This window comes from Amblyomma mixtum, chromosome 1, assembly GCF_055824585.1.
Source record: "Amblyomma mixtum isolate Tamu chromosome 1, ASM5582458v1, whole genome shotgun sequence".
Taxonomy (NCBI): Eukaryota; Metazoa; Arthropoda; class Arachnida; order Ixodida; family Ixodidae; genus Amblyomma; species Amblyomma mixtum.
In genome coordinates, this window is record NC_143012.1 from 132,220,144 (window position 1) to 132,247,374 (window position 27,231).

At 48.3% G+C, this 27,231-nt stretch overlaps 1 protein-coding gene across 1 annotated transcript in view; it reads right to left on the reverse strand.

Annotated features, from left to right (window-relative positions):
- LOC149367619 (uncharacterized) overlaps positions 1-27,231 on the reverse strand; it is a 116,405-nt gene that overhangs the window by 71,270 nt on the left and 17,904 nt on the right. Inside the window, exons 4-6 of the mRNA XM_089575389.1 lie at positions 19,188-19,373; positions 17,035-17,113; positions 16,882-16,976 (exon numbers count right to left, since the gene is read on the reverse strand). Coding sequence (XP_089431515.1) covers positions 16,882-16,976; positions 17,035-17,113; positions 19,188-19,373 — 360 coding nt within the window. The remainder of the gene's footprint in view (positions 1-16,881; positions 16,977-17,034; positions 17,114-19,187; positions 19,374-27,231) is intronic.

Genomic DNA, 27,231 nt, shown 5'->3' on the forward strand with positions numbered 1-27,231 from the left:
TCGCTGCAGCTGCAGCTATAAATCTATGCGCAATAAAGGACCGGGCGTCTTTTCTGGCCTAGCTACTGATGTGTCGCGTCTCTGCATGAAGCGATCGATACAGCCACCAGTGCCACAGAAGCAGTCAAAGTGGTGCGGAAAACGCTTTCGCCTCTACGCACTTTAGAGAGCCAAATTGGCCCTGAATTTTTGGTTAACGAGATGCGCCTCGCGAAGTTCTCGATACGTGTTCGCCACACCCAAGCGAGGAGACGTGCGTTGGAAGTGGAGATCGGGAGGTCGAGGGCTTTCTTGAAAATTTTGCGGAGTGCAACCTCCAAGCGATCTTCGTTATGTTTCCGTAAGCGGAGGTAAGGAGTCGAGTACAGTACTCGGCTAGTTACGAAGGCAAGCGCGAGCCGCATCGCATGCTTATTTCGCTACCCTCCTCGCTTGTTGGAAACGCGGCGAACCATTCGGCCCACCTGGTCGCCGACTTTCCGGAGTTTGGCAAGAGTTGGGTCTGCCTTACGATGTTGGTTAATGAAGAGACCGAGTATTCGTAGCTCCTTCGCTTCACGGATGGGGCCGCTTGCAAAAGAAAGCTGAACGGAGATTTTGCATTATGGAGAAGATCGAATATGCACAAATTCAGACTTGGACGGGGAGCACTGGAGGCCGCAGTACGTGGCATAGTGGTCAACTATGCTCGCCGCTGCTTGCAGGCATTCCTCCATTTCTCCTATGTTTCCCGGAGTGGCCCAGATGGTGATGTCATCGGCATACAGCGCATGCTGTACATCGCCGATAGCCGCCAGCTGTGCCGGGAGATGCATCATAGAAATGTTAATGAGAAGCGGGGACAACACAGCGCCTTGTGGTGTGCCCCGCGCTCCCATCTCAAACGGGCCGTACTCAATCTCTTGTATACGTATATAGGCCGAGCGGTCTGCTGAGAAATATTTGATGTAGTTGAATGTGCGAGGACCACAGTTGGTCTCTCTGAGGTGCTTTAGTATGATGCCGTGTTTAACACTGTCAAACTCACCCTTGAGATTGAGTGCTATAACTATTTTGTCGTTATGTGGGTGTTCTATGAGTTCAAGAACCTCGTGATGAAGCTCTAAAAGGATGTCTTGTGCGGACATATCGGGTCGGAAACTGAGCATGGTGTCGACAAAGGTGTTCTTCCTCTCGAGATATTCCAAGAGGCGGTCACGGACCATCGCTTCCATCAGTTTTCCTACGCATGAAGTGAGGGAGATGGGCCAGAGGTTGTCTGTGTTTACCGGTTTCCCCGCCTTCGGGATAAAGGTTACCAATGATGTCTTCCAATCCGGAGGCAACGAAGTGTCCCCGGTCCAAATGGCGTTGATATATTCAAGTAGGGTTTCGTATGCCCGATCGGGAAGGTTCGCCAGTAATTTGACTGCGACCTCATCCCTCCCGGGCGCCGTCCCCTAGCGCATTTTGGCAACAGCCGCTCGAAGGTCGTCATGTAGGAAAAGTTTATCCAGTTCCGGATTATCGCAGCTTGCATGCGAATAATCCTGCCCGCGCGGGTCTTGATCCTGATTGAGGTATTGTGAGCGCAAGGCGTTCGCTAGCTGCTTCGTGTTTCCTTCAAAGTTTTGTATCGCGCGATTGAGGTGTTTCTGGGTCTCCGAGCATGTTTGTGTGGGGTTTATGAGACTCCTAAAGAGCCGCCAAGTGTAGCGGCTCGACATCTGTCCTGCTGCGCTGTTGCATCGATCTACCCAGTTAGTGTCGGCAAGCTGGGCAGCATACTGGGCAGCTTGCTGGGTGAGGTCAGAGATGTAAGCGCGGAGTTTACGGTTGTGTTTCTGCCGCCGCCATCGTTTAGTGAGGCTGCGGCGAGCTTCCCAGAGTTTCACCAGGTGGTTATCCACGTCCGGTGCATGCTCCGAAAGCCGGATCTGCTTTTCGTGCGAACGGAGTGTTTGCATGAGTCCGTGTGTCCAAGTGGAGTAGTCCTGCTCCATGAGAGAAGTTACGGGGAGGGCGTGGCGGAAAGCGTTCCAGTCGGGAAGTTTGGCTTGCGCAAGGGGGCGATGTAAGGGCCGAGTGTGAATGACAGTGCTCAGTATGCAGTGGTGGCTACCGAGGGTGTCCTCGGTGTTGATCCACTCTGCGTGTTGGATGTGTTTCACGAGGGTAAGGTCGGGGCAGGTGTCCCGAGTGACGGAGTTCCCTACACGTGTTGGGTGGACCGGGTCAGTTAGAAGAGTGATGCCCAGCGTAGATATAAGTTCCGCCAACTTACGACCACGCTTCTCTTCCTTGCAATAAACCACGTGAGACAGAGAGCGTTAAAATCGCCCACTATCATGAGGGGGTCGCGACCCGCGATCCTTAGCGCTGCGCTAAAGATGTTAGAGGCGCTGTCTTCGTTCAGAACAACGACGGACTGGAGAAAGTAATCGCATACGCTAGCCGTTCCCTTGCTAAGTCAAAGGCGAACTATTCGTCAGCTCAGAAGGAGTGGCTTGCCATCATCTGGGCTACGTCGAAATTCCGCCCCTACCTGTACGGACGACCGTTCAAGGTGGTCAGCGATCACCACGCACTGTTCTGGCTTGCCAGTTTGAAGGACCCCTCCGGCCGGCGCGCTCGATAGAGCCTGCGCCTCGAGGAAGAGTTTGACGTCTCCGCCTTTTTCAAGTCCGAACGCAAGCACTCTGACGCCGACTGCCTGTCACGAGCCCCTGTAGATGCACCGCCGCCGGAGGACGAACGGGGAGGACGCCTTCCTGGAACCCAATAGCTCTTGCGAACAGCAGCAGTGCTCGGATCCCGACCTAAAAAGTCTCATCGAGTACTTGGAAGGCAAGGTTCCTTCCACATAGCACCTAAAAGTTTTGCTCAGCGTTTGTTGCAGGCCGCCAGATAGTAGCCATGATTTTTCCCGTCAGCTTATTAACGTATTAAGTCAACTGTTCACAATGCATCCTAATTCACATATCTTCTTCTTCGGCGATTTTAATTTTCTGAATATTGACGGGAATAACCAGCCCGCACCTACAGCTCACAACGGAGAAAAAAGGAAATTAGATTTTTGCAACAACCTCAGCCTTACTCAGGTAATACTTGAACCTACCCGCGTAACACAGAACTGTGCAAATAGTTTAGATCTCTTATTAACCAATCACCCGGACAGCGTTCACCCCGTTACATACCCGCAAGAAATAAGCGATCACGAAGTAATTCACGCTTACCTTGTCCTTACGCCAAACCGGCAGCGCAAATGCCAGAAAACCATTCGTCTTTATAACAAAGGGAATTATAACGCCATAAATAATGAACTTAATGAGTTTCTTCGTCTTCTAGTCGCGCTTTCATTTCCGCAGTTTTCAAGAAAATTGGTTGTTCAAAGGTAAACTAGAAAGTCTGACTAACGGATTCAACCCCCAAACTAGTTTTGCCTACAATTCATAAAAGCCATGGTTTACTAACACACCGAAATGTTTGGAGAACAAAACGAAGCGATTTTACCGTTCAGCCAAATCTCAGGGGATGCATAGCGCATGGGTACACAATCACGAAGCAGAAAAATCTTATTTCGCCGCTATTTCTAACTCCAAGCATATCTTTTTTTCACTCGGATTTGCCGAATATGCTCACAACCCCAGAATGTTCTGGCAAGTTATCAATCCGCATCACGCGCCAGGAATAGCACTCTCGGATGGGTCAGGAACAGTTTTCATTGATGCCGAGTACACTTCTACGTTTAACTTTGCCTTCTCATCTGTATTGATGAATGAAACTGAAAAATTATCCTTTTTCAGTATCACCTGAATGAAGTATTACGCTACGTCACCAGTTACGTTCACGTCAACTGGCATTTCGTCCCTAATTGAAACCATAACACTTTCATCTTGAACCGGTATTGGCAATATTAACTTCAAGCTTTTCAAAAGTGAATTTATTTCAGCGCCCGTCCTGTCATGCCTATATGTGTGTTCGTCTAAAAATGTAGCGCTGTTTAAATTTTTTTTCAAACAATACCAAGGATATTATTGCGCATTTTTAATGCTTAGTTTTTTGACAGTCATTATTATCAGATTAACAACAATACGACTGGTAAAGCGGTGAAGTCGCTCCGGTCTTCGAACCGGTGAAAAAAATTCACCGCTTAACTACCGTCCCATTTTCCTAACCAGCGTGCCCTGCAAGCTCTTGGAACACGTCAACTACTCCAATGCTATGAGCTTCCTCAACAGTAACAACTTTTTTTCATCCTGCGCAACGTGCTTTTTGAATGGCTTCCCATGCGAAACAGAGCTGGCCATTTTCATCCAAGATTTGCATGCTGATCTTGACTCTATCCAGCAGACCGACGCTATTTTTCTAGGCTACGCGAACCGTTCGACAAGTTGCCTCACAAAGCTCACTACTAAAGCTTTCATATTTGAACCTCCCCTTTAATATCTTTAAATGGATAGAACAATTCTTGACTAAACGTCAGGTGTCCAGCAAGGGTATGTATTCGGTCCGCTTCGGTTTCTAATTGATATTAACGATTTACCAACGAATGTATGTAGTAATATTCGCATGTGCGCCGATGATTTTGTAATTTATCGCCAAGATATCAATTCTTCTTACCAAACCACCCTTCAAGATGACCTTAACGGCATTCAAGAATGGTGCGCTTCATTTTCCATTTGTAATAGCTGACGCCCCTGTGCACCCGCTTACACTCACACAGCGCAAAGACGAACACGGACAAGACGGGACACACCGCAAAAGAACCGGCTTCAACAAAGTTTGTTGCTGCGCGCAGCGAATACAGGGTCTGTTCTGAAAGTAGTAGGACTGGTTTTTTCCTGGGCGAACGGGCGGACGAGAGGTGGTCTGCGCGTGCAGGATCGTTGTAGGGGGATATTGGGAATGTTGGGGAAAATCGGCAGTCGGCTCTCGGCCGTTGAAGAGAGGAGGTCGCTTGTACTGTGAACCCCTGTCGAAACGTCTCGTCACGCAGAATCATCGAGCGTTTACTGAATCAGCGATACGCGATAAAATTTTGAGTAAATCTTGGTAAAACGGGCAAAGAGACTCAAAACATGATTAAGGAGGCCTACGGTGACGCTTCCATGGGTAGATAAGGTGGTTTTGAGTGGCAAAAGCTGTTCAGAGAAGGTAAGGAAAGAGTGGAAGAAGACGACCGCTCCAGACGCTCTTCGACCAGAAAGATCAACGAAAATGTGTAGCGAGTGAAACATTTACTTAACAATGATCGTAGAATGAGTATCAGAATGATTGCTGATGACTTGAGCATTCCTCAAACCCACGTTTTTGAGATCGTGACAGAAAACTTATCAATGAGGAAAGCGTTCGCGAAGTTGGTGCCGGGAGTGTTGTCAGAGGAGGAAAAGGCCAACCGGTAGGATCTTCTTCATCATGTGAATAAGGACCCCGATTTTTTGCCCAGCACAAGGCGGCAACGCTGCCTCAGCCCCCCTACAGTCTCGACTTGGCCCCGCTAGACTTTTTCCTATTCCCGAGAATAAAATCGACGCTCAAGGTGAAACATCACGGATCGGTAGAGGTGGTTCAACAGGCCGTGACGAGGGAGCTAAACAGCATTCCGGTCCAGGCGTTCCTGGAGGCGTAAGAAAACTGTAAAACTCATTGGCAGCAGCGTGTAGGTGCGGAAGGGTGCTACCTTGAAAAACTGTAATCGTTTGTACTATTCTCTTGAATAAATTTTGTTCAAAAAAATGAGTCCTACTACTTTCAGAACATACCATGTACTACATACAGAGTACAGCAGGCATGCGCAGCAACGCAAAGGGAAGCCATGCTAGGACTGTTAGCAGCTCCAAACCACACGTGGACACACTATCGTCGGTACAAGAAAAAACATAAAGCTAAAACCTAAAAAGTAGGATGCAAACAACAATAGAAACAGAAAACTCTAGATCGAAATTCCCAAGACAAGGCGCTCCTTATCACTTAACAACACCGATTCTATGTTGACAGACATCTCCTTTTTCCGCGATCTAACCAGCCTCAGCAATCTCCCGGACTGTTTTGCTGGCATACTTATGAAGGATTGTGGTTCTTCCCAAAGAGGGACCACGTTCCTTACACTTTTGGCAGTCACGGCAGTGTCTGTCGAGATGCCAAGATGCCCCTGTGACGCTATTGCTATGCTCCATGAGCCTCTCATTGAGACAACTGTCCGTTTGGCCAATGTAGGCTCGGCCGCACGGCAAAGGTATCGAATAGACTACGTTTTTCGCGCACCCGAAAACTGGTTGCGGTGCCTAACAGAGCTGTAATTGCTCACAGTGAAGGCGGAATTCACCTTCTTGCACAGTTTAGATAGCTTCTCCGGTGCGGAAAACACCACATGTACACTTGCTCTTTTTCCGATTTTTTTGAGATGGTGGACGATCGTTTGCATGTACGGTAATACCGTCACATTTTTTTGTGAAATTTGTGTCAGCCCCGCTGTTGTTAAGAACCACTCTCCTGCTCTCTTTGAGCATGCTCTAGGAAACTAACAACAAGAGTGTACATGGGTAGCCTCAACCGGGTCACCTGGATAGCGCGCGCAGAATCCAGTCGGTGTTCACACGATTTCGCGAGAGCAATACTAAATCAAGACTTTACAATTGCTCTTTTACCAGTTTATGAATGGAATTAACCAAAACGAAGTACAGGTTTATTTCCTTGAGGTTCATAAGCCCAACACACGAGGTCAGCAGAAAAATAAATTCCCAGGTCATGAAATGTCATGAATTGGTTCACAGCCACTTCGTGCGTCAAGGTTAGTGGTTGAAGGCATTCTGAAAACACAGACAAGATATTGAACATAATTGCCTGATCGGACATATCATGTGCGTTGGTAAAAGCGAGAAAATCATCAGCATATCTGAAAATGTCTGCAATACATGACCCTTCACTTCTGCGTTTCAACTCTCGGTCCCGCTCTGCTTGAAAAATGTCGCTCAAAACTGGAGCAACGCAAGAGCCCATGCATACTCTGTATTTTGGGAGACGATGGTACCTTCGCACATTGCGAATGTAGATTTCAGGTAATTTGCAAGCAATTCCACAAAGTTATCGACAGACAGACCACTACTGTTCTGAAACGAAATCACCCCGTGTCTGTCTATGCAGCTCCTGACACTCATTAATTGATAATCCTGCGGAATGGAACAATAGAGGTCCTTAATGTCGACTCAAAATGCCTACAGGTTCGCTTTGGGCCTTTTCTTAAGAAATCGAATCACCTCGTCAGAGTTCTTCACCTTAGAAGGGTAGTCAATGGTAAGACAAATTAAACTTTGCTGCAGAAACCGTGCAAGTGACTTCTGCCATGTTTCATTTTCAGAGACAATTCCCCGAAGAGGGCAGTCCAATTTATGAGTTTTTGCAGCGAAGAAAAGTGTCAAGCCGACCTTTTCAGCCTTGTCTATAGATTTAACAAGCTCATCCAAATTCATGGTGCTACATAATCTTTTTGGCGCACTTCTCACACGCTCCAGACGTACCTCATTTCTTCTGTCCAACACCGAGAACACAGCTTCCTCTGCTTTCGCTTTCTGCGTGACCTACGAAAGCACCACAAAGCCTCCTTCCTTGTCGGCAATTAGAAGCGCTAAAGAATTATCCCGCAAATAAGAGACAGTTCTTTTGATGGGTAATCTACGGCACTGGGGTGAACGAGAGACATCTACACTCTCTGAAAGGCCCCTCCCACTCTCTGAGCAGGGGCAAGAATCAACACCTGCCTCACCATCGCCAATCGTTCTTCGGCTGTCTACCTCGGCTCCACGGCGAACTTGGGACCGCAGCTGAGCACCTGTCGCGCACAGGATAGTAGCTGAACGTCACCGACCATGTGGACAGTGTTTCCCTGGACCGGTGCCCTCGGTGGAAGCATCCGGCGAATAGTAGGAAGCGCTTGCTGACATAGAAGTTCTGTTGTCCTGTCAACTTCCCGGGAGAGTTCCCGTCAACGGAAGCCAGCGCTCGCAGGACTCGCGCCTGAGAAATCCCAAAGTCGAAGATGGTTTTTTTAGGAGATGGGCTTGTTGTAGCCATTCCGAGCGGAAGAGCTTTTCACATCCTAGGGCTACGGTTATTCGGCGTTGAGAAGACGTCCAACGGTGGCACCAGATCGGGAGGGGTTATCCTATGGCGGATGCAGACATCGAGTGACCTGGCCTTGCACGAGGCGACCGCTACCACAGATACAATGCGACATTGATCGCTGAAGCCACCGCGAGGCCGGGCCTTGGTGCCTTTTAGGTTTTAGCTTTATGTTTTTTCTTGTACCGACGATAGTGTGTCCACGTGCGGTTTCGAGCTACTAACAGTCCTAGCATGGCTTCCCTTTGCGTTGCTGCTCATGCCTGCTGTACTCTGTATGTATACGCTGCGCGCAGCAACAAACTTTGTTGAAGCCGGCTCTTTTGCGGCCCGTCTTGTCCATGTTCGTCTTTGCGCTGTGTGAGTGTAAGCTTGAAACACCAACTCGCCCAGCAACTGATTTTACGCTGTACACCGGTTCTATCATACAAGTACTAAGGCCCCATCTTTAGTAGCGACTTGTCCTGGAGCCCACACGTTACGAACATTATTTCATCTGCTAATAAAACGCTTGAACTTTTAAGACGCTATCTGCGCTAAGCCCCTAAATATGTAAATATGTAAATAAATATGTAAGGTTAGCATACAAATTTCTTGTTATATGAAAATTTGAATATGCCTCACCCATTTGGAACCCGCACCAAGCTTACCTTATAAATGCACTACAATCAGTCCGAAACAGAGACGCCATATTCATCCGTTCATCGTGTTCTTAAGACATCAGTGTATCATGGTCAAAAGCTGAATCCGACTTATTGCCCTTGTCACTTGGTCACCGCATTGACAGCCTCGTCTTGTTTCATAAATTTTTCCATAGTTCACTCAGCCGCGCGCCCTACGTCGTCCCTCCAGCCCGGATATCTCATCGAACTCGTCATCCTTTTCAAGTTTCCTGACCTCGTACCTGTACTACCAACTTTGCCGCATAAATTTCTTTTCCCGTACTGCAGCAGACTGGAGCGACCCACCCGACGACATCGCAGCCATCATGTGCTCATCCAACTTTACCGATAACATTACCAGTCATGTTTCGTTGTGTTAACACTTGCTCATGAGGACGCCTACCTGGGACTCACTAGCAACAGTTTCTAGACCTAAAACGCCTCATCGAGTACTTGGAAGTGAAGGTTTCTTCACCCCCCCCCCCCCCCCCTACGTTCAAGCGAGGATTGTCTTCGTTCGGTGTATACACTGACGTCTCCGTGAAGATCTTTGCAGAGAACAAAACAGCCTACCTCCTTGTTGCACTTGAAAGTCTGCGCGAAGAAGTTCTCTATGCTTCTCACGACGAACCAACAGCTGAACATCTCGGGTTTTCTCGCACCCTCCGCCGCATTCAAGACAATTATTACTGGTTCCGACTGTCTGCCGATGTCGCACATTATGTGAAAACGTGCCGAGATTGTCAACCGAAAGACCCCTCCCAGCCGACAAGCCGAATTTCTCCCTCAATTTCAGCTCCCTCAAGGCACTTTCAGCAGATCGCCATGACTTTTCTTGGCCTTTTTCCGAAGCCAACGTCCGAAAATAAGTAGCTCATCATTGCGACTGACTACCTGACCGGCATCGCCAAGGCAAAAGCCCTACCGAATGGAACAGCAGCAGAATCCGGCAAACTTTTCCTGGGATGCATTCTTCTGCGACACGGCGCCTCCGATGTGCTCATCACGGACAGAGAAACAGCATTAACGGAGCAATTGACGCAAGCCATCCTAGGTTACAGCCTGCTGTAACCTAGGATGGCTTGCGTCACCGGAGGACAACTGCATACCATCCGCAGTCCAAGGGACTGACCAGGTGCCTGAACAAGACCATGGCCGGTATGCTCGCAATGTATGTCGATGCCGAACACGAGACCTAGAACGTCATCCGGCCTTACGTATTCTCCCCCTACAACCCCGCAGTGCAAGAGACCACCCAGATGACGCCTTTTAGGCTCGTGTATGGCGCGGAGGCTACTGCCACGCTAGACGCCATGCTGCCCGACGTTGCCGAAGAAGATAACATCGCTGTCGCCGCCTGCCTTCAACGCGCAGAAGCCCGACGACTAGCCCGATTACGGATCAAAGACCAGCAGCAGGCCGACGCCAGACACCACTACGTACGAGGACGCAACGCGGAATACAAGTCTGGAGACCAAGTCCGGGTTTGGACCCCCATTCGCCGCCTCGGATTGAGTGAAAAGCTTTCGGCCCCGACAAGGTTCTTCGTCGGCTAGGTGAACTGGACTATGAAGTCGTCCCGGTGGAAATCACTCCATCCCAGTGGCGCCGAGCATGGCCATGTTGCCCCTCTGGAGCTATAGGAACCTGTGTTTCCGCCCTCGAAGCTGATTTTTACACAGTCCGTTTTATTTGTTTATAGGCGCCTTATGCTTTAAAGTATCCGGTCGATGCTTCTTTGGAAGGGGAGCAATGCTGTGAATCTTTATAGTGTTGCTTCATTCTTTAAAGCTACCGGCATGCCGCTTTATCGCTTTGTTTTTGATGCAATACCGGACCAGGCCTTCAATGATCTCGTACAGGCGGAGCCGATTCTACGTTGTTCCAGAATGTTCTAGTAACCTTGCGCGTTTAATCTCGAAAGTTCCCTATCAGCTTCAAACTGAGCGCGGCCGAGAGCGGCGGGCATTCTGTGCGACGACCGCCGAGCAGGCCTGTTGCTACGCCGCGGACTGATTCAGTTCTTTGCGGGCACAAGTCAGCCGAAATTAAGAGTTTTGTTTAGAAGCCATTTTCGCTGTCTTCCTGCTTTCCAGACTGCAGTCACCACTGCGCAACAATACGTTTTAAATCGCCTGTTTCTCTGTTTACTCTGTGGTGCTTAATTATTTTGCCATGTTATAGGTAGCCTGTTTACGGTTCCTTTGCTGTTGAGCCTGTTTACACTGACCCCTGCCCCGTATGCAATATCCTCGAAGGAGGGTCTTAAAGCAGGTGCTAGCAGCGTAGACAGACAAGGACAGGCAGGGAAGTGACTTACAACTCACCTTAATTGAAAAACAAGCGGCTGTTTGTCGCTAATTTATTATTATAGTTATCATTATTAATATTAAGTTATTATTATTTTTGAGTGCTGAAGGAAGCATTGACCGGCATGTTTCGTTGGCTTTCCAAAACGTTGTTGGGCTGAGCACCGAATCGTTCTTAGTATTACGTTATACCTTGGCCCCACTTTCGTAAGCTGGAACGAAAAGGTATACTTGAGGAAACAGGGGGTATGCATTAGATTATGCCTGGCACCTGTTCTCAGCGTCATTTCTTTAGGCCTACTTGACAAACGGCTGAAAAGCCGCGGGGGAGAATTTAGTGCCACACAAGTTTTCAGATAACGAGATGACTATCCAATTGTTTTTGACCGTAGCGAGGATTCTTTTCAGTCATACGTATCGCAAGCACTATCAGTTTTTAAGCAACTTTTTGAACCACTGCAGTTGACTCATGGGTTGCCAGCTGACGGAAGTTCATATTTTTACATCTGAGCATGATATCTACGAAAGAAAAAATTTGGTACACGTATGATCCGCGCGCCAAAAAGTACCTTCTTCCATTCAGCTCAGCACATTGAAAACTGCTAAAACGTTCAATAGTCAACTTGTGTCTTACTATTGCGCTGAAAACTTCCTGTTCGCAGAACATGGAAAACAGTTTCATTCGCAGGTTGAGGGAAGCCGGCTATCCGGAGCAAGTCATCCTCTCAGTGGCCGAAGCAGTGCGTAGAAAAATGAAAAGAGATAGCGGAGAGAACGCAGAGAGAAAATCTGGTCGCGGTACCCTACCTGCACAGCATACGCCATAACTTGAGCCCCCGCAGGGCCATCTGCAGCGTGCAGACGTTTTTGAGCTGCGAGGACAACACGGCGTTTCCCGAGCATCCGCAGGGACATCCCCGCAGGGGGATCATGGTGAGCAGTGCCATACCACGGACCCGAGCACCCGCGCTTAGCCGTGCGTTGCTCAGCCGTGTCCGGGGAAAAGGGGATCCTGGTGGTTGAGCCGATGCCGAGCGTTTGGGCCTTTAAGGCCCCTCGGCGGAGGCAACACACCACTTTGGCCACAGCCTGCTGTAGATAGCACATCCAGCCTCACCCGACCGGGGAAAATCGGCAGTCACTTTTTCCTGTCCTCCCCTCTATCTTCTACTGTACTATTCCTTTCTCACAACTATACTGTATCCCACTCACTTCTTGGTTTTTCCTTTATTTTCTGGCGGCATGGGCTAAGCCTAAGTGCCCAACTGCTCTGAGTTGCGTCATCTTTGTTCATAGTTGAGGTGTACAGCTGGCGTGGACACGGCTTGCTTGCAAGTTCCTGTCGCGTCCCCTCGTTGGATTCTATATTGGGTAGCTGGCACCGTAGCCGATACAGACAAATTTTATGGCTTCTCTTACTTCAAATAATGATCGCACTCTAAAGAGAGTGCGGACCGACGACCTTACAGCCCAGTGCTTCCGAAAAATGAGACAAACCTTTCCAAAATACCACGTCATGCACAGTAAAACTGAAGAAAGTGCCAGAAAATTGTCCCTATTCATGGTGTCCAAATGTCTGACCGATGCCTTAGGCACAGGCTACAAGTTTACAAAGATGCCTAGCGGAGACCTGCTTCCAGAAATTGAAGACAAAAACCAGCACTCCAAGCTGTACAGCATAATTTCAATACGGGTCATTCCTGTTACAATAACCGCACAGCGATCCTTAAACACCATCCGTAGTGTGGTATGCAAATTTCACTTTCAAGACCTCACTGAAGATGAAATGCTTGAGGGTCTCAAAAACTTAAATGTCACAGGATAGCTTCGTATCAAAATTAGGAAAGAAAAAAAAAGAAATACCAACCAAACATCTCGTCCACACTTTCAACTCCAGCACACTCCCCCGAACAATTTGAAGTGGGTTACTTGACAATCAAAGTCCGACACAATGTCCCAAACCCCAGAAGATGGTTCAACTGTCAGCGATATGGCAATGGCTTGCGCAGTTGCCATGGTCGAAAAACCAGCGCAAAATGCGCCTCACATGAGCATGATTCTCAAAACTGCGAAGCAGCAGCGCTATGCTGTGCAAACGGTGAAGGAGATCTGCTTTCTTCCAAACAGCCTCTCTCTCTGATGCACGGCAGGCGCTTCAGGACAGTTCCATCAACAGGAAAGTGAAGGCCTAAAACATTGGCGGAGGCACTGAAGCAAGCATGGCGTGAGGGGTATATGCGAAATTGGTCGTTCTCTACTTGACATTCACTGACCCCTCCTCCTCATACCACCCAGTGGTGTAGCGGACAAGCGACGCCCTGCGGTGGCAGCTGCTGATGCTGGGGGCGCTTGTGAGGCCAAGGTTGCAACCTCTCGCGATTACGTTTCATTTATTTATTTTCTCCCCAGAACGCATTACGTAAGCTATAATTTAACCGCCACGTGTCCCAGCGGGCAGTTTTCTCAAAATCGGGTGGGCAGTTTGTGAGGAAGCCACCCGACTCAGAATGATGTGACAGCGTGATGTGGCCGGCCATTCTTGCACCGCGCACACTGGTCGTGGGGTGGGTGGTCGCCTGGGCCACCTTTCGCTCACAAAGCCCACGACGCTGGGTTTTCCGCAAAACGGGAGCCCTACATTAATAAATTGACCAGCCTGCTATGCACACACTTGTCTACAGCAGTTTGTGAGCAAGGCTGCGGGTAAAGCGGGTTCACACTCAGGTGAACCCGCTTAATATCTCTCAGTGCATCGCTGGGAATAGCAGAAATAATGAAAAAATTATCAAACTTGTTTTTTTTTTTAGTACTGCATATCGCCTCTTTATCGTTACTAAGCGTAAGCCTTACCTGCCCCATTAACCTAAATGTTAGCCATTAATCTATGAACAATAAGAATGGGGTGGACTGCAATCGGCAGGTTCTCTCACATGATGAAAGGCAGTTTACCAATAGCCCTCAAGAGAAAAGTATATATCAGCTCTATTTTACAGGCACTAGAAACGGGGAGGCTAACGAAGAAGGTTCAACATATGATAAAGGGGCGCTGAAAGGGGCTCTAATGAAGTTGCAGCATGCCGGAGATATTAAATCACGCCGCTTCGTGGATATTCCGCAGCAAGACTTTTTTCAACGTTTTTTGTAGAAGCTGAGTCATCTGCAGTCGAAATTTCAATTTCAGCGCCTTCACTCCTTTCCCTCTCCTGCCGTCACTTTTTGCACGCTGGAAGATTGGCGCTCCTCTGCCCGCCCCACCTCAGGGGGCGGAGTTTCCTGGCCCGCCGGAGCTACGCGGCTTATTAGCCACGGCCATGGCATCTTCCTGACGTCTGAAAGAATTTAACCAATAGCCACTTCTAAACTTATATAGGCAGGTTCGAGTGACGGACCAGGGTGCGAGCATGAAAATGTCGCCGGGTAGGGCTCGCCAGCTTTCGCGCGTGATTGTGGGTCCTCTGTGGCCTGTGAGAGTGTATTATTTTGCTCAGGCATTCATGGCAATAAAATGTGGTGATTGAGTGAGTTGATGTGCCCTCCTCGGAAGGTGTTTCAGAGAACATTTAAGGACAGCAACCGAGCTATGGAAAGAAAAAGGATAAAAACGGTAAGTGTTACGGTAAAAGACACGAAGAGTGCAGATTGGGTCAAAGATCAATAATGAGTTAATGACACCCTAGTCGCAATCCTGGTGCCGAGAAATGGGCTTGGGTAGCGCACGCAATGCAAATGCAAGATAACCAATAGTCCTTAAGGTTTGTTTTATGGTTTATGGGAGTTGAACGTCCCATGCGACTCGGGCTATGAGGCACGCCGTAGTGGAGGGCTCCGGAAATTTCTACCACATGGGGTTTTTGAACGTGCACTGACATCTCAACAGTACACGGTCCTCTAGAATTTCGCCTTCAACAAAATTACACCTCCACGGCCTGAATGGAACCCGCGTCTTTCGGGTCAGCAGCACAGCGCCATGAACACTGAGCCACAGAATTCCAAGGGAAGGGAGGCATAGCAGGGGCCGCAGAAAGCTGGGTGAGTGGTTGACATTAAGAAGTTTGTGGAAACAGGGGGGCCACAGTTGGCGCAGGATAGGGTTAATTGGGAAGCTACGAGAGAGACCTTTGCCCTGCAGTGGGCGTAGTCATGTTGATGATAAAAGGACGCCCACAAAAATGGCGTCTTCACGCAACCTGGCAGATGGTGGTTAAACGAATGACTGGTTGCGCGAGGTTGCCCGGTAAGAGCAACTAGGACTGCAGAAAACCCACCTAAGGCAGCACCTGCCATCCCAGAGCGCTGGCGCATCGCTCAACCGCCGCACCAGGAGCGGTATGAAAACCTCCAGAGATCTATCAAGGCTAAGTAGAGAAAGACCAATTCTGCATATCTGAGGATTAGCCAATTTTTTATTTCGCCGTACCCTTAAGGCGGAGCGTCGGCCTCAGTACGGCGTCGACTGCATTCACGAAGGTAGCACGCAGCTCGAGAAGGGGTGCTGAGGTAGAATGCAGAGGTAGAACTGCCAGCTTCGCGGCATCGGCTCATACCACGCAGCAGAGCGCGGTGACTGCGTTCACATAGTAAGCGGGCTCACTCGTAGCATTCTGTCGGCCGACTTCTTTTTTTTCTCCCGCTTTCTAATTATTTTTTATTCTTTAATCTACCATGTTGCTTTAGCACTCCTTCTCTCCATTTCATTATTTTTTTTCACCCTTCTTTTTTTCTCGCTTCCCGTTCGGCCTTACCGCCCAACTGACTTCATTTTCTCCAGGTCAGCATAACCATTCGTAGGATGACACCTGTAGCGTCCGCGGAATCACAGCCTTTCAAGCCAACTTTCGCTACCTCTCGCCACTCCACTTCCGGCTTTTCCTGCACCTTTTATGCTTGTCTGTTCAGTTTTTAGTGCCTTCATCTTTGTCACCTTTCATCGTCATTCGTTCAGCCGTGTTGGTTGTTGACTTCTTCGGGATCTTTTTAGAACTTTTTGGAATTGCTTCTTTACGCTCCCTGCCTTTGTTTGCCCCTTTGTTTCTTTCTTTTTTCCTTTTTTCTTTTTTTTCTTTTTCTTTTCTCGCTTGTTTTGGCTGCGTTGTTGGTTATCAGTGACGATAAGAATAGTTGGTCTATGTGTTGGCTCTTTCCATGCTGCCACTTTGTTGATGTGTGCGCGTGCGCATCATTCCCTCCAGTTCTGTATAAAAGGCGCGGACCGGCACCCTTCCCAAGTAAAAGTTGTTAGTCAGCGCAGTTGTCTGTCCTTCTTGTTCTGGTCCTTTGTCTGCAAGCGCTGTTTTTTCTCAAGATGTACCCCAACCAACTCGCCCAGCAACACACCTTGCTCCACTTCCGGCTAAGTTGGTGTTATTTAGCGCTGTGTCTGTGTCCTGTTACCCTACGCGCTGTTTTTTCCACAGCTACTTTCCGTGAGCTGACGTATTCCTGTTCAGTTTTGCACGCCAACCGGTTAATCATCTTCAGCAGCCATCACGCCAGGAGAACATTCACACTCCCCATCCTGACAACTTTCCCACTTCACGCCCTCCATGCCTCCTTGGAGGGATGGCCCTCCTTAAATCCGGGCAGAGGTGAACGCTTCGCCCCGACGAATACAAGTCCTCTTGATGAAATGTTGCTCAACTCTGCTCTTCACTCTGTGTATGTTCGCTGGGGATGCAGTTTCCACCAATGATTCTCCTGTCTATGCAGGTAACTTGATACACACGACAGTTTTTTCGCTGTGCAAATCATCAACACTGGTGTGAACTAAACCAAACCGGCTCGACGCTCTCTCCTAGCGGTCCCATGCTCACCAGGCCAATCAGTTGGGTGCTGCAGCGCAGACCACTCAGCAGCGCCACCGCCCGGTTCAGCCACGGGTGAGCGGGCAAGCCACTCGAGCAGCCCTCTGCATACGGGACAGACTCGTAAGAGCTGCGATCGACAGAGCTCTGTGGCACACTCACCGTTGTGGGCCAGGAGCTGGGCGTGCGGCAGTAGCACCTCCAGGCACTCCAGCGCGGAGGCCTGCAGCCGGGTGTCCCGCTGCGGTGCAACCACACCTGATTCATTTGCACTGCAGGGCTATTCCAGATATTCAAATTAGCAAAAAAGAGGGTTCCAAAATCCGTTCGCATCACAGTAATATTATGAGGTGAAAGGCGAAAGGGCACTGGTTCTAAGACGGCGTGAGGACGAAGGCAATTGCATTTGCGTTAAATGTTGTCGGCAATAACATAAATCTTTTGGTGGCCTCTTCCACGGTGGGACATGGTAGCGCGGGGCTTCCTCGAAGCTGCACCACACAAGCAGCGAACAGTTTCGGCGCGCTGGAGGAACGCTGCCCACAGACGCAAACACGTGCCGATGCAGAGACAGCCTTTTAAGGCTGTCCCTAAAAAACTAGGGGCGATCAACTGGTTTTATCTAGCGATCAACTGGATTCGCACAGCCACAGGAGCGCTCTTCCCGCGCAGAAATAGCTCCCGCAAGCCTACACATGCGAGGCTGCATATCTTCACGTAAGGCTCAGGCAAGAATCATTCCTTTCTCATCCATCGCATACCTCACAAAGGTTGAAAGGTGCACAAATCTCCCTCATAGATGCCGTCGAAGAGTTCTGGTATTCGTGGGTCCGCTAATGCTCTCGCAACAAAAGACCGCGTACACATAGGAGGCTCTATGTTTTACACGTACGGCTCATACAAGAATCGTTCGTTCATCATTCACCGCCGGCCTCAGAAGGGTTGGAAGGTTGAGACATCCCCTTCACAGACGCCGTGGAAGAGTTCTGGCATTTGTGGCCCCGATAATGCTCTCGCAATAAAAGACCGCATACACATAGGAAGCTGTACGTTTTATTCTTTTCACATACAGCGCTGGCGGACAACAGACGAGAATGAAGACTCGCAGAAGACAAACAATGCGCTGCGTGCCAGTGCACTCTGTGTCTTCTGTGTGTCTTCATTCTCGTCCGTTGTCTTCCAGCGCTGTGTTTGAAAAGAATGCTCAACCAAATCGCCCAGCATCATACCTTGTATGTTTTACACGTAGGCCTCAGGCAAGAATTGTTCGTTCCACGTCCACCGTCTACCTCAGAAGGGCTTATAGGTGGAGACATCCCTCTCACAGATGCCGTCGAAGAGTTCTGGCATTCTTGGCCCTGCTAATGCTCTCGCAACAAAAGCCCGCACACACATGGGAGGCTCTATGTTTTACACGTAGGGATCAGACAAGATTCGTTCGTTCCACGTCCATCGTCTACCCCAGAACAGTTGAAAGGAGTAGACATCCCCCTCAAAGACGCCATCGATGTGTTCTGGCATTTGTGGCCCCTCTATACCCTCGCAATAAAAAACTGCCCACAGATAGAAGGCTGTATGTTTTACGCATAGGCCTCAGACAACAATAATTTTTTTCGTCCTTCCTCTATCTCTGAAGGGGCTAAAGGTGGAGAAATCCCCCTCACAGAAATTCCCCTCTGACTTCTCGAGGTCTCCGTGAGGGCCAGGACGAAAACGTGGCAAGAGATCAGGACATTGCCAGTCACGGTACAAAACGCAAGAACTTTTTGTGCGTAGACACGTTAGGGTGAGCACAATGCAACACACCTGTCAATGTACGCAAACAATGCAGCCTTATATTTAAAATATAAAAGGTGTCCATAAGCCAGCGTCTGTCCTGTGTATTTGTGTTCTTGTCCCATGTGTTCACTAAGCGCTAGCGAATATGATTCCAAACCCTTTCCAACTAGCCCAAGTTTCCGCCTCCATAAGCCAAACCTGGTCATCTGCATCATGTGCATGAACCAGCCAAGTTCAGCTTTCGGTAAATCCTGTAAGCTACAGGCAGCTCTTTAAATTCGAATGGCCAGGGCGGTAGATGTTTTTAACTATTCTGCAATGTCATCAGATAAGGGATTGTGAAAAATTTTGCTGAGTGCTAATTCTCAAAGCATTAGCTATTCTACCATTTTGCTTCGTTACAAGAATAAAAAAGCAACGCGTATCATGTTTCACTATCGTAACGATGAGAGCAAGACTAACACCAATTGACTGAGAAATGCCTGCTGTAAATGCATCCGACAACCACTGCTTCGGCAATAATACAAAGTTCTGACCTTGGCGACGACGAGAGTGGCCAGTGCGTAGGCCAAGCCGCTGCAGTCAGCGTAGCGTAATGGTGACAGCCTGGCTATTCCGGTGCTCTGCAGCAGGAGAGGCAGTAGTTCCATGGCAGGGCTAGGATCGGCAGTGCCGAGCTCGCGCAGGAGGCTTTGCCTTGAGACACGCACGCTCCTCTCACTCTGCAAAAACAAGTACCGTAGCAAAACACGGCGGAACATAAAATGGACGGTGACAAATCAGCCACCCTAGACATACTGCTGCGTGCCTAGAGAGGAACCAGCACCCTTTCACGTCTGTTCCAATGGATGTGCTGGCAGCATACGCGTGCGCAGGGGTCGCCATCAAGAGGAGCAGAGTTTCACCGCTCTGCCCGTCCCCCTCCCCCCTACGATCAAAACGCAGCGTGAAGATGAGAAATGACTTTTGGAAATTTATTTCAGTGCGATGGAATTGCAAATATACGAAATGATGTTCAACAGTATTTATTTCCGTGTCTAACATCGGCAGAGAAAGGCCACGGCTATTATGTTGCATCTACCGGCAATGGGAAAAGCAGTCAATGCGCGGCTGAAACATCAGTGTAGCAACGGGCTTCCAAAAGAATTTTCATTCTATGTAAACAACAGAAAACATGCAACACATCTTTCTTTCGTTAGCTGCAAAGAATATCCTGGAAAGAGTGGCTCAAAGTGACCCGGCAAGTAAACATTTCTTCCAACGCAACATAACGGGCCTTCGGCTGCCATCGTCGTCAAAAGAATTGATCGACGATTACGTTACTTGCTAATGCGAAATTTCAGCGCAGCTCATCCGCTATTGCAGCTTTTCCATAGATTGAGGAAACGAATTCGAGCAAGACATGTCTGTACAATTAGAGTAAACTTGTTATTTTTCACACATTTTCCTTCTTCAAGAAACACTCCACAAACAGTTCTTGATTGTCATGAAGGAGGATTTCTGGTCGGAGATATAGATGTAGATATGTTCGACTTGCTGCACCAATGCCTGGTTCTGAAAGGCTTGGTCTGCGCCAGTATTTCGCGAGGTTTTCACAGCCGTGGGAAGTGTTACGAGCGAGAGCAATGGGATGTTCTCCCACATAAGTGGTAAAAAATTCCTGTTTGTCCTTATATTTACATTGAAGTCCCCACCCACCATATGTACATTAAAGTCCCCACCCACCCTGACATATCTGTTCTCGCTTCGGCGAGCGCGGCTTCGGCCGCTTATCTGTTTTTTCAGCAGCGTCCGCTCCGGCGGACGCAGTTGTTGCTGCGACGCGCGTCTTTTCTTTCCTTTTTTCTCTTTCCTCTGATCTTTTAACTCTCCTCTATCTGCACGTGGCAGCGGTGGTGGCTCGGCTGGAGCCAGTTGGCAGGCCCGTGCAATTTCCTTTTCATCCTTCTCTCAGTCACAACAACAACCCACCCTGACACCCTGGCAGGTGGCAGCTAATGATTGATCGGGAGAGTTCGCTCACCACTGTCAGCGCTAAGGCCTGCAGCCCACATCTCTCTCTCTCATCACACCACGCACCTATAAGTGCGATTAAGGCGTCCGCTGAACCAGGGAGCCAGTTATGCGCACTTCCTTTCCTTAAAATGGCACAATGTTGTCAATGCGAACGCATGCATTGCACATCTGTCACTACCACCACGTAGCTTAAAACATGATCGAGGTGTCCACTCTTCTAAGAGGGCAGTTGTGCGCCTTTCCTTTGCTTTCCACTGGTTTTGCAGCTTAAAGCGTGACTAAGGTGTCCTTTTATGGTTTGGTTACAACGAACAACAGCGTGCAAGGGTGGAAGAGCGGGCTAGTTGGTAGTTCATCTTGAGGAAAAACAAAGCCCACTCCTAAGACACGGACAAAGAAAGGCAAGACGATACAGCGCTGTATCGCCTTGCCTTTCTTTGTCCGTGTCTTAGGAGTGCGCTGTGTTTTTCCTCAACAAGAACAACAGCGATGGCGACGCCGCGAAACGCGAAAACGGGCGCCAAAGAGCTGCGCTCTAAAATCTGCATGGCCATAACGCTCTACTATAAACAACGGCGGAAGAACGGGGGGGGGGGGGGGGGGGAGCAGGCCCGACAGAGTGGGCACCTCCTGCCCCCTGTGCGCACGCCTATGGAAGGCAGGAAACTTTCATGGCGGTCTTTTCCTACCAGTCCGTCCGCAGGTGAAAGGTACAGTCGAGAGCGCATAAATCAAACCCAGATGTATCCAATTATTCTTCACATCGAACAGTCAGAATACCCCCTATATCGAACGGCGGGCCCCACCCCTGTAATTCTGGCAGTGCCGTAAAATTGCTTGATAAGGTGAACGCGGGCTGCACTGGAAGGACGTAGCTCTCTCTCCACGCGACGAAGCTGCCATGTGGTTGCAGATAACAGCAGCTTATTTTATCTATACGATAGCGGTGACAGGACGAGACCCGTGGCCAGTTCCAAAACACCGATGCGAAAAAGGCTTGGACGAATAACGAGAGGTGCGCTGCAAGTAGGCTATGGGGGGCTCGTCGCTGCAAAAAGCGCGTCGCTAGCTTCCAGGTTACCTGCTGCCAAGTTTTGCATAGCTGTATTGCGATCGGTTTCGAGTTGAATACATTCGGGAAGTGCTATGAACTGCTCACACCTGTGACCTGGACTGCGTGGGTGAATTTTGGCCACATGACCAATTTACTGAATTTACAACTGGCGCATCACAAAAGTAATCTAATAACCAAAAACAATGTGAGCGGCTGGCTGTGCCCACCTAATCGCGTTAAGTTTTCCACATTGCTCGGATGCAACGTGAACACATGAAAGAACATGAAACACTAGCGAAGGTTTGACGCAATTCGGATGTAAGTGCGCTGGAGAGCACAGCATAAATGACTCCCAAGATGAAAGGGGCACGTACGAGGTCACCATGTACCGTGTTTCTCAGTACGCTGATAAAACACTCTTAGTTGCTAGACACAAGGACTATAATATAGCATTATCTTTTTTAACACGACAGCGAGTTAGTTATGGAAAGGTTCAGCAATAACTTAATTAAAGTTAACAATAAAGAGACGAAATTGGTATTTTTTCACAAATATTTAAAGAGCAGAAGAGTTGAAATCTGGGTTAGTTGGTACATACTTAAGAAAAACCAGCCAAAAAGACGGGGACAAAGGAGAGACAAGGCACACACAACGACTGGACTATCAACTGTGCTTTATTGAAAAACAGCCAGTCTCCCAGGAAACCTAACAGAGCATGCGCAGCTCAACGAAACCGCAAAACCAGCACAAAAGACCGCGAGCTCGTAAGACAGTCAAGCTGCACTGTAAGCGGGACAAGTAACCTAATTCCTTCTGCATCAACATGACAGACTCCGTGCTAATACAGTTATCTCCTTGATTACTAATGTGAAACGCTTCGAGGATTTCCTGCTCAACTTACCCTTGCCTCTACCGAGAAAAGTGACATTCGAAAACAACGGGTAGCACCCGCAATCGCGGCAGTGGTGAGGAAAGTTTGCTCCGTCAGCCGGAGTCAGAGAGTTATGGTGCTCTCGTAGCGTTCCATTTATACACCGGCCAGTTTGGCCGATGTAAACTTTTTCGCATGTCAGCGGAATCTTATAAACCACCCGTGTCGCACAAGGAACATAGCAGTTTTGATGGCGCGTCTAACAAACAGGTGGTCTAGTTCTGCCACGCGCGACACGTGAAGAAAGGCTTGAAAAAAATGAACGGCGGCGCAACAAGAAGAACACAACAAGAGAGGGGACACCACATGCGCTCTCTTGTTGTGTTCTTCTTGTTGCGCCGCCGTTCATTTCATCATGCACCAACTCGCCCCTCAGGCCATTCTTCTAAAGGCTTGAAAGTTTGCAAGGAGCAGTAAAGACAACACTGACACCTTGTCTTGCAGCAACTTTTTTGATGTTATGGGAAGCCCCATGCACATAAGCCATCACTTAAAATTTTCTTCTTTCAGCCCCAGTAGGGTCAGCCACCTTTTCATCACGGCTCTTAATTCTTTGCAGCAACGACTCTGCCACAGCATTCAAAAGCGGTTTTGGGAACCCGGTCTCTTGCAAACGCTTAACCTGGTTGTCGAAACTTGACTTCATGCTGTGGTGGCAACTCTTCTGCAGAGCATTGCGAAAGCAGCTCATGGCAATGCCTCTCGTGACGACTTTTGAGTGTGCAGACGAGTACGGTTACATAGCCTTCTTACTCCTGGGTAAAAAACACCAGCATACATGGCCATCGTCACAAAAAGTTACTTGAAGTTCTAAAAAACGAATCCACTGGTTAGCGGGTAGTTCAAATGTAAAAGAAAGGGAGCTCGAGCAAGCTTTAAAATCTTCTAAGAAATTGTCTACAACCTCATGAAAGGAGTCAGCCGGTGAAAGATTTAACATTATCAAGAAATCGTCCACATACCTAAAAACGTTGCACACTCGTCTGTCAAGAAAAGAGCCTAGAGGTATGTTGTCAAACTTCGCTAAAAAAATCTGGCACAAGATAGGTGCTACGCTAGCACCAATACAGATTCCTTTTTTCTGTATGAACAGACCGCCCTTAAAATCTACAAGGGTAGATGAAAGATAAGTAGTTAACAGTTCTAAGAACGCATCGATGGAGATGCCACAAGCATTTTGGAAGGCAACTAGGCCGTTCTGTCAATCACTTCACGCACTGCAAAAAAAGTTCGTCATGAGGGATGCTGTAAAATAAGTCTTCGATGTCAATAGAAAACCCAGCGTTGGCTCCGGGAATGCCGTCGCTGAGTACTTAAACCACTGCAGCTGCGCTCGCAACGTAGCAGGGGCCCTGCACATCAAGGCACTTCAGGTGTCGCTGCAAATACTGGCCCAGTAACTTTTGCCAGGTGTCAGCCTCGGTCACAATGGCCCTCAAAGGGCAGTCTTGTCTTGTGCGTTTTTGCGGAGGCGATTATCTTTGCAATTCTTCACCCTCTGAGCCAGATTATCCAAGTTGTTGGCTCCTAGGAGTCTCACGGCTGTGGTCTTCAGTTTTCAAGGCTTGCGTTTCGTAGGAAGGAAATTCTTGTGTACGGCTGCCAAAGCCTTATCACCAAACGTGCTCGTAGGATGAACCACAAACCCTCCTTCCTTGTCCACTTAAAGAAGTGTCAAGTCGTTTTCGATGAAGTGGTCCACCACTTGACGAAGAGCAGGGTCCATGTGCCTTTCTTGTTTACTGTCTATCTTGCGTAGGACGTCAATGCCTTCAGACAAACACCTCTGCTTCTCATCTTTGTCGGCTTTCTCTGCAACACGATGTACAGTAGCAAGGAGCTCATGTCTGCTGACACGACGTTTCATACTGTACTTGGGCCCATTCTGTAGTAGGTCATCAATTGCCTTAGGTACTGACGTTCCTTCCAGATAGGTAACATAGCCTTTGTGCACTTTTGACTGTTCCTTTCTTGGCAATTGTCGCCGAAGCTGATTCCAGTACACCTCAGTAGCTTGGTCTGCGATTCGACGGTGTTCTTGAAGGCATCGAACCCCAAGATGTTCGCTACGTCCGGTGAGGCACAAAACTCGAAGCCAGTCATGTAGGAGTTTCACCTGTCTCCAGCACTAGGATTTCCATATTTTGGCTATCTGCTTCCAATGTCCCGAAGATGGCTCTAGGAGGCCAAAGAAGGCGACGAGCTCTTTGGGCGCCGAATTCACCTTAAGGCAATGGGACAGGGCACGCGCGCGGCAGGGGATGAAAGCAATTGCGCTGGCGCCAACCATTGCCTGATGTTCCGGAGACTGCACACTTAAAAAGATACCTTGATAATTTGAGGTGATGCCTTATGTGCATGGGGCTTCCCATAACATCAAAAAAGTTGCTACAAGAAAAGGTGGCAATGTTGTCTTTTCTGCTCCTTGTAAACTTTCAAGCCTTTGTTCACGTGTCCCGCGTGGCAGAACTAGACCACCTGTTTATTAGACGCGCCATCAAAACTGCTATGTTCCTTGTGCGACACGGGTGGTTTGTAAGATTCCGCTGACATGCGAAAAAGTTTACATCGGCCAAACTGGCCGGTGTATAAATGAAAGGCTGCGAGAGCACCATAACTCTGACTCCGGCTGACGTTGCCAACTTTCCTCGCCACTGCCGCGATTGCGGGTGCTACCCGTTGTTTTCCAATGTCACTTTTCTCGGTAGAGGCAAGGGTAAGGTTGAGCAGGAAATCCTCGAAGCGTTTCACATTAGTAATCAAGGAGATAACTGTATTAGCACGGAGTCTGTCATGTTGATGCAGAAGGAATTAGGTTACTTGTCCCGCTTACAGTGCAGCTTGACTGTCTTACGAGCTCGCGGTCTTTTGTGCTGGTTTTGCGGTTTCGTTGAGCTGCGCATGCTCTGTTAGGTTTCCTGGGAGACTGGCTGTTCTTCAATAAAGCACAGTTGATAGTCCAGTCGTTGTGTGTTCCTTGTCTCTCCTTTGTCCCCGTCTTTTTGGCTGGTTTTTCTTAAGTATTTAAAGATAATTTCTAATGATGTGTCAATTCGTTTGCACAGATCAAATTGTGATCATTGCAAATGTATTCAAGGCGAGGGCTGAGTGGGGCTGGTTGGTTAATGTTGAATGGTACGGCAAAACAGCGCTGACGGACGGGACGGAAGAAAAGACAAACACATGCGCTGACGCGGACGGTGCGTCAATGATCGGCTACGCGAACACGCGTAAGACATATAAAACAAGTCACGCCGAAATAACGTGGTCATTCATTTCGCAGATTGCGACAAATGTGAGGCATTTTTAGACCAAACCACTATCATCGCTAAGTATAGAGACCACACCTCACGCCTGATATCGGAGGCCTTTCACATTCACACATTAGGCAACTCATGTGTAAGCCAACCATCGGTGGCTCTATTGCCACAGGAGATCGCTTTTCTTAATCAGTGATGATATCCCGAATGTATGCCTTGTCATGTTTACACCGCAGTTTTCCCTTCTATGCTTTATATTGCACCCCTCTTTCGCAATAAACCATTTGGTTGTTAGTTCAGCGCATGTGTTTGTCTCTTCTTACGTCCCGTCCGCAAGCGCTGTTTTGCCGTACCATTGCAAATGTTCATCAATTATGCCTGTGTCAACGGTCAAATATTAGGACTATTCTTCGATTCCCACATGTCTTTGAATACCCATTTGTCTTTTGTCTGCTCTGAGCTCCGGAAAGTTGCCTGTATGCTGCACTCTGTTAAGAGCCTTTGTCCTATGTGTATACGCAAGCAAATAGTATAGGCCTTACCCTACAGTGTGTTTGTTTTGCTATGGTATTTGCTGCTTTTATTTCTTCTCTCCCTTTGGCCAAAGGTCAACTGCATACTGAAATCCACCCTTAAATCAGTATTACATGGTAAGTGATGAGATGAAGGTAGTAGCGTTTTCGAACTTTCACATAACACTGACTTTGTTCATCTATTTATGCGCTTCTTTCCTGTCGTCTTCCTTTTTCCTGTGAACGTCTTTTTAGCGCACAGCCTTTCAAATATGAATATGTACCAACTAGCCTGACTAAAAGCTTTACTAATGCATCTATTTTCGGAAACAGTAGTTGTTAAACACTAATGGACTAATGATTTTTGTCACCTTATGTTCCTGTTAAAGATCTGCGAAGTCGCGATGGCTTTCTCGTGCTTATGGTGTGAACCCGTTATGGCGAACATCTTCGAAAACATCATGTTCTCCCTGTTCTTAACCGGTCACCCAAAGAAATATGTTCTGTTAATTCCAGACAGATAGTGAAAGCACGTCTTGTGAAATTACGTTGCTAGTTCCAGTATTCTGTTTTGATGCTGTGCTTTGACATGTTTTTTTTTCTCGCTTTTTCTGCGTATTCTTGCGTTCGCTCTTTTGGAATTCATTTTTTTCTTCTCACATTTTTCCTTTTTGTTCCCTTTCCTTTTTTCCCCTCCCAGCTTTTTTTTTGCAGCTTGTCTGCTCGCTGTATGGCTTATATGCTGTCTGCTGTCGGGCGCTGCCTTTCAAGCCTTCTGGGGCTTTGGCAGGCCCGCATTTGTACTGG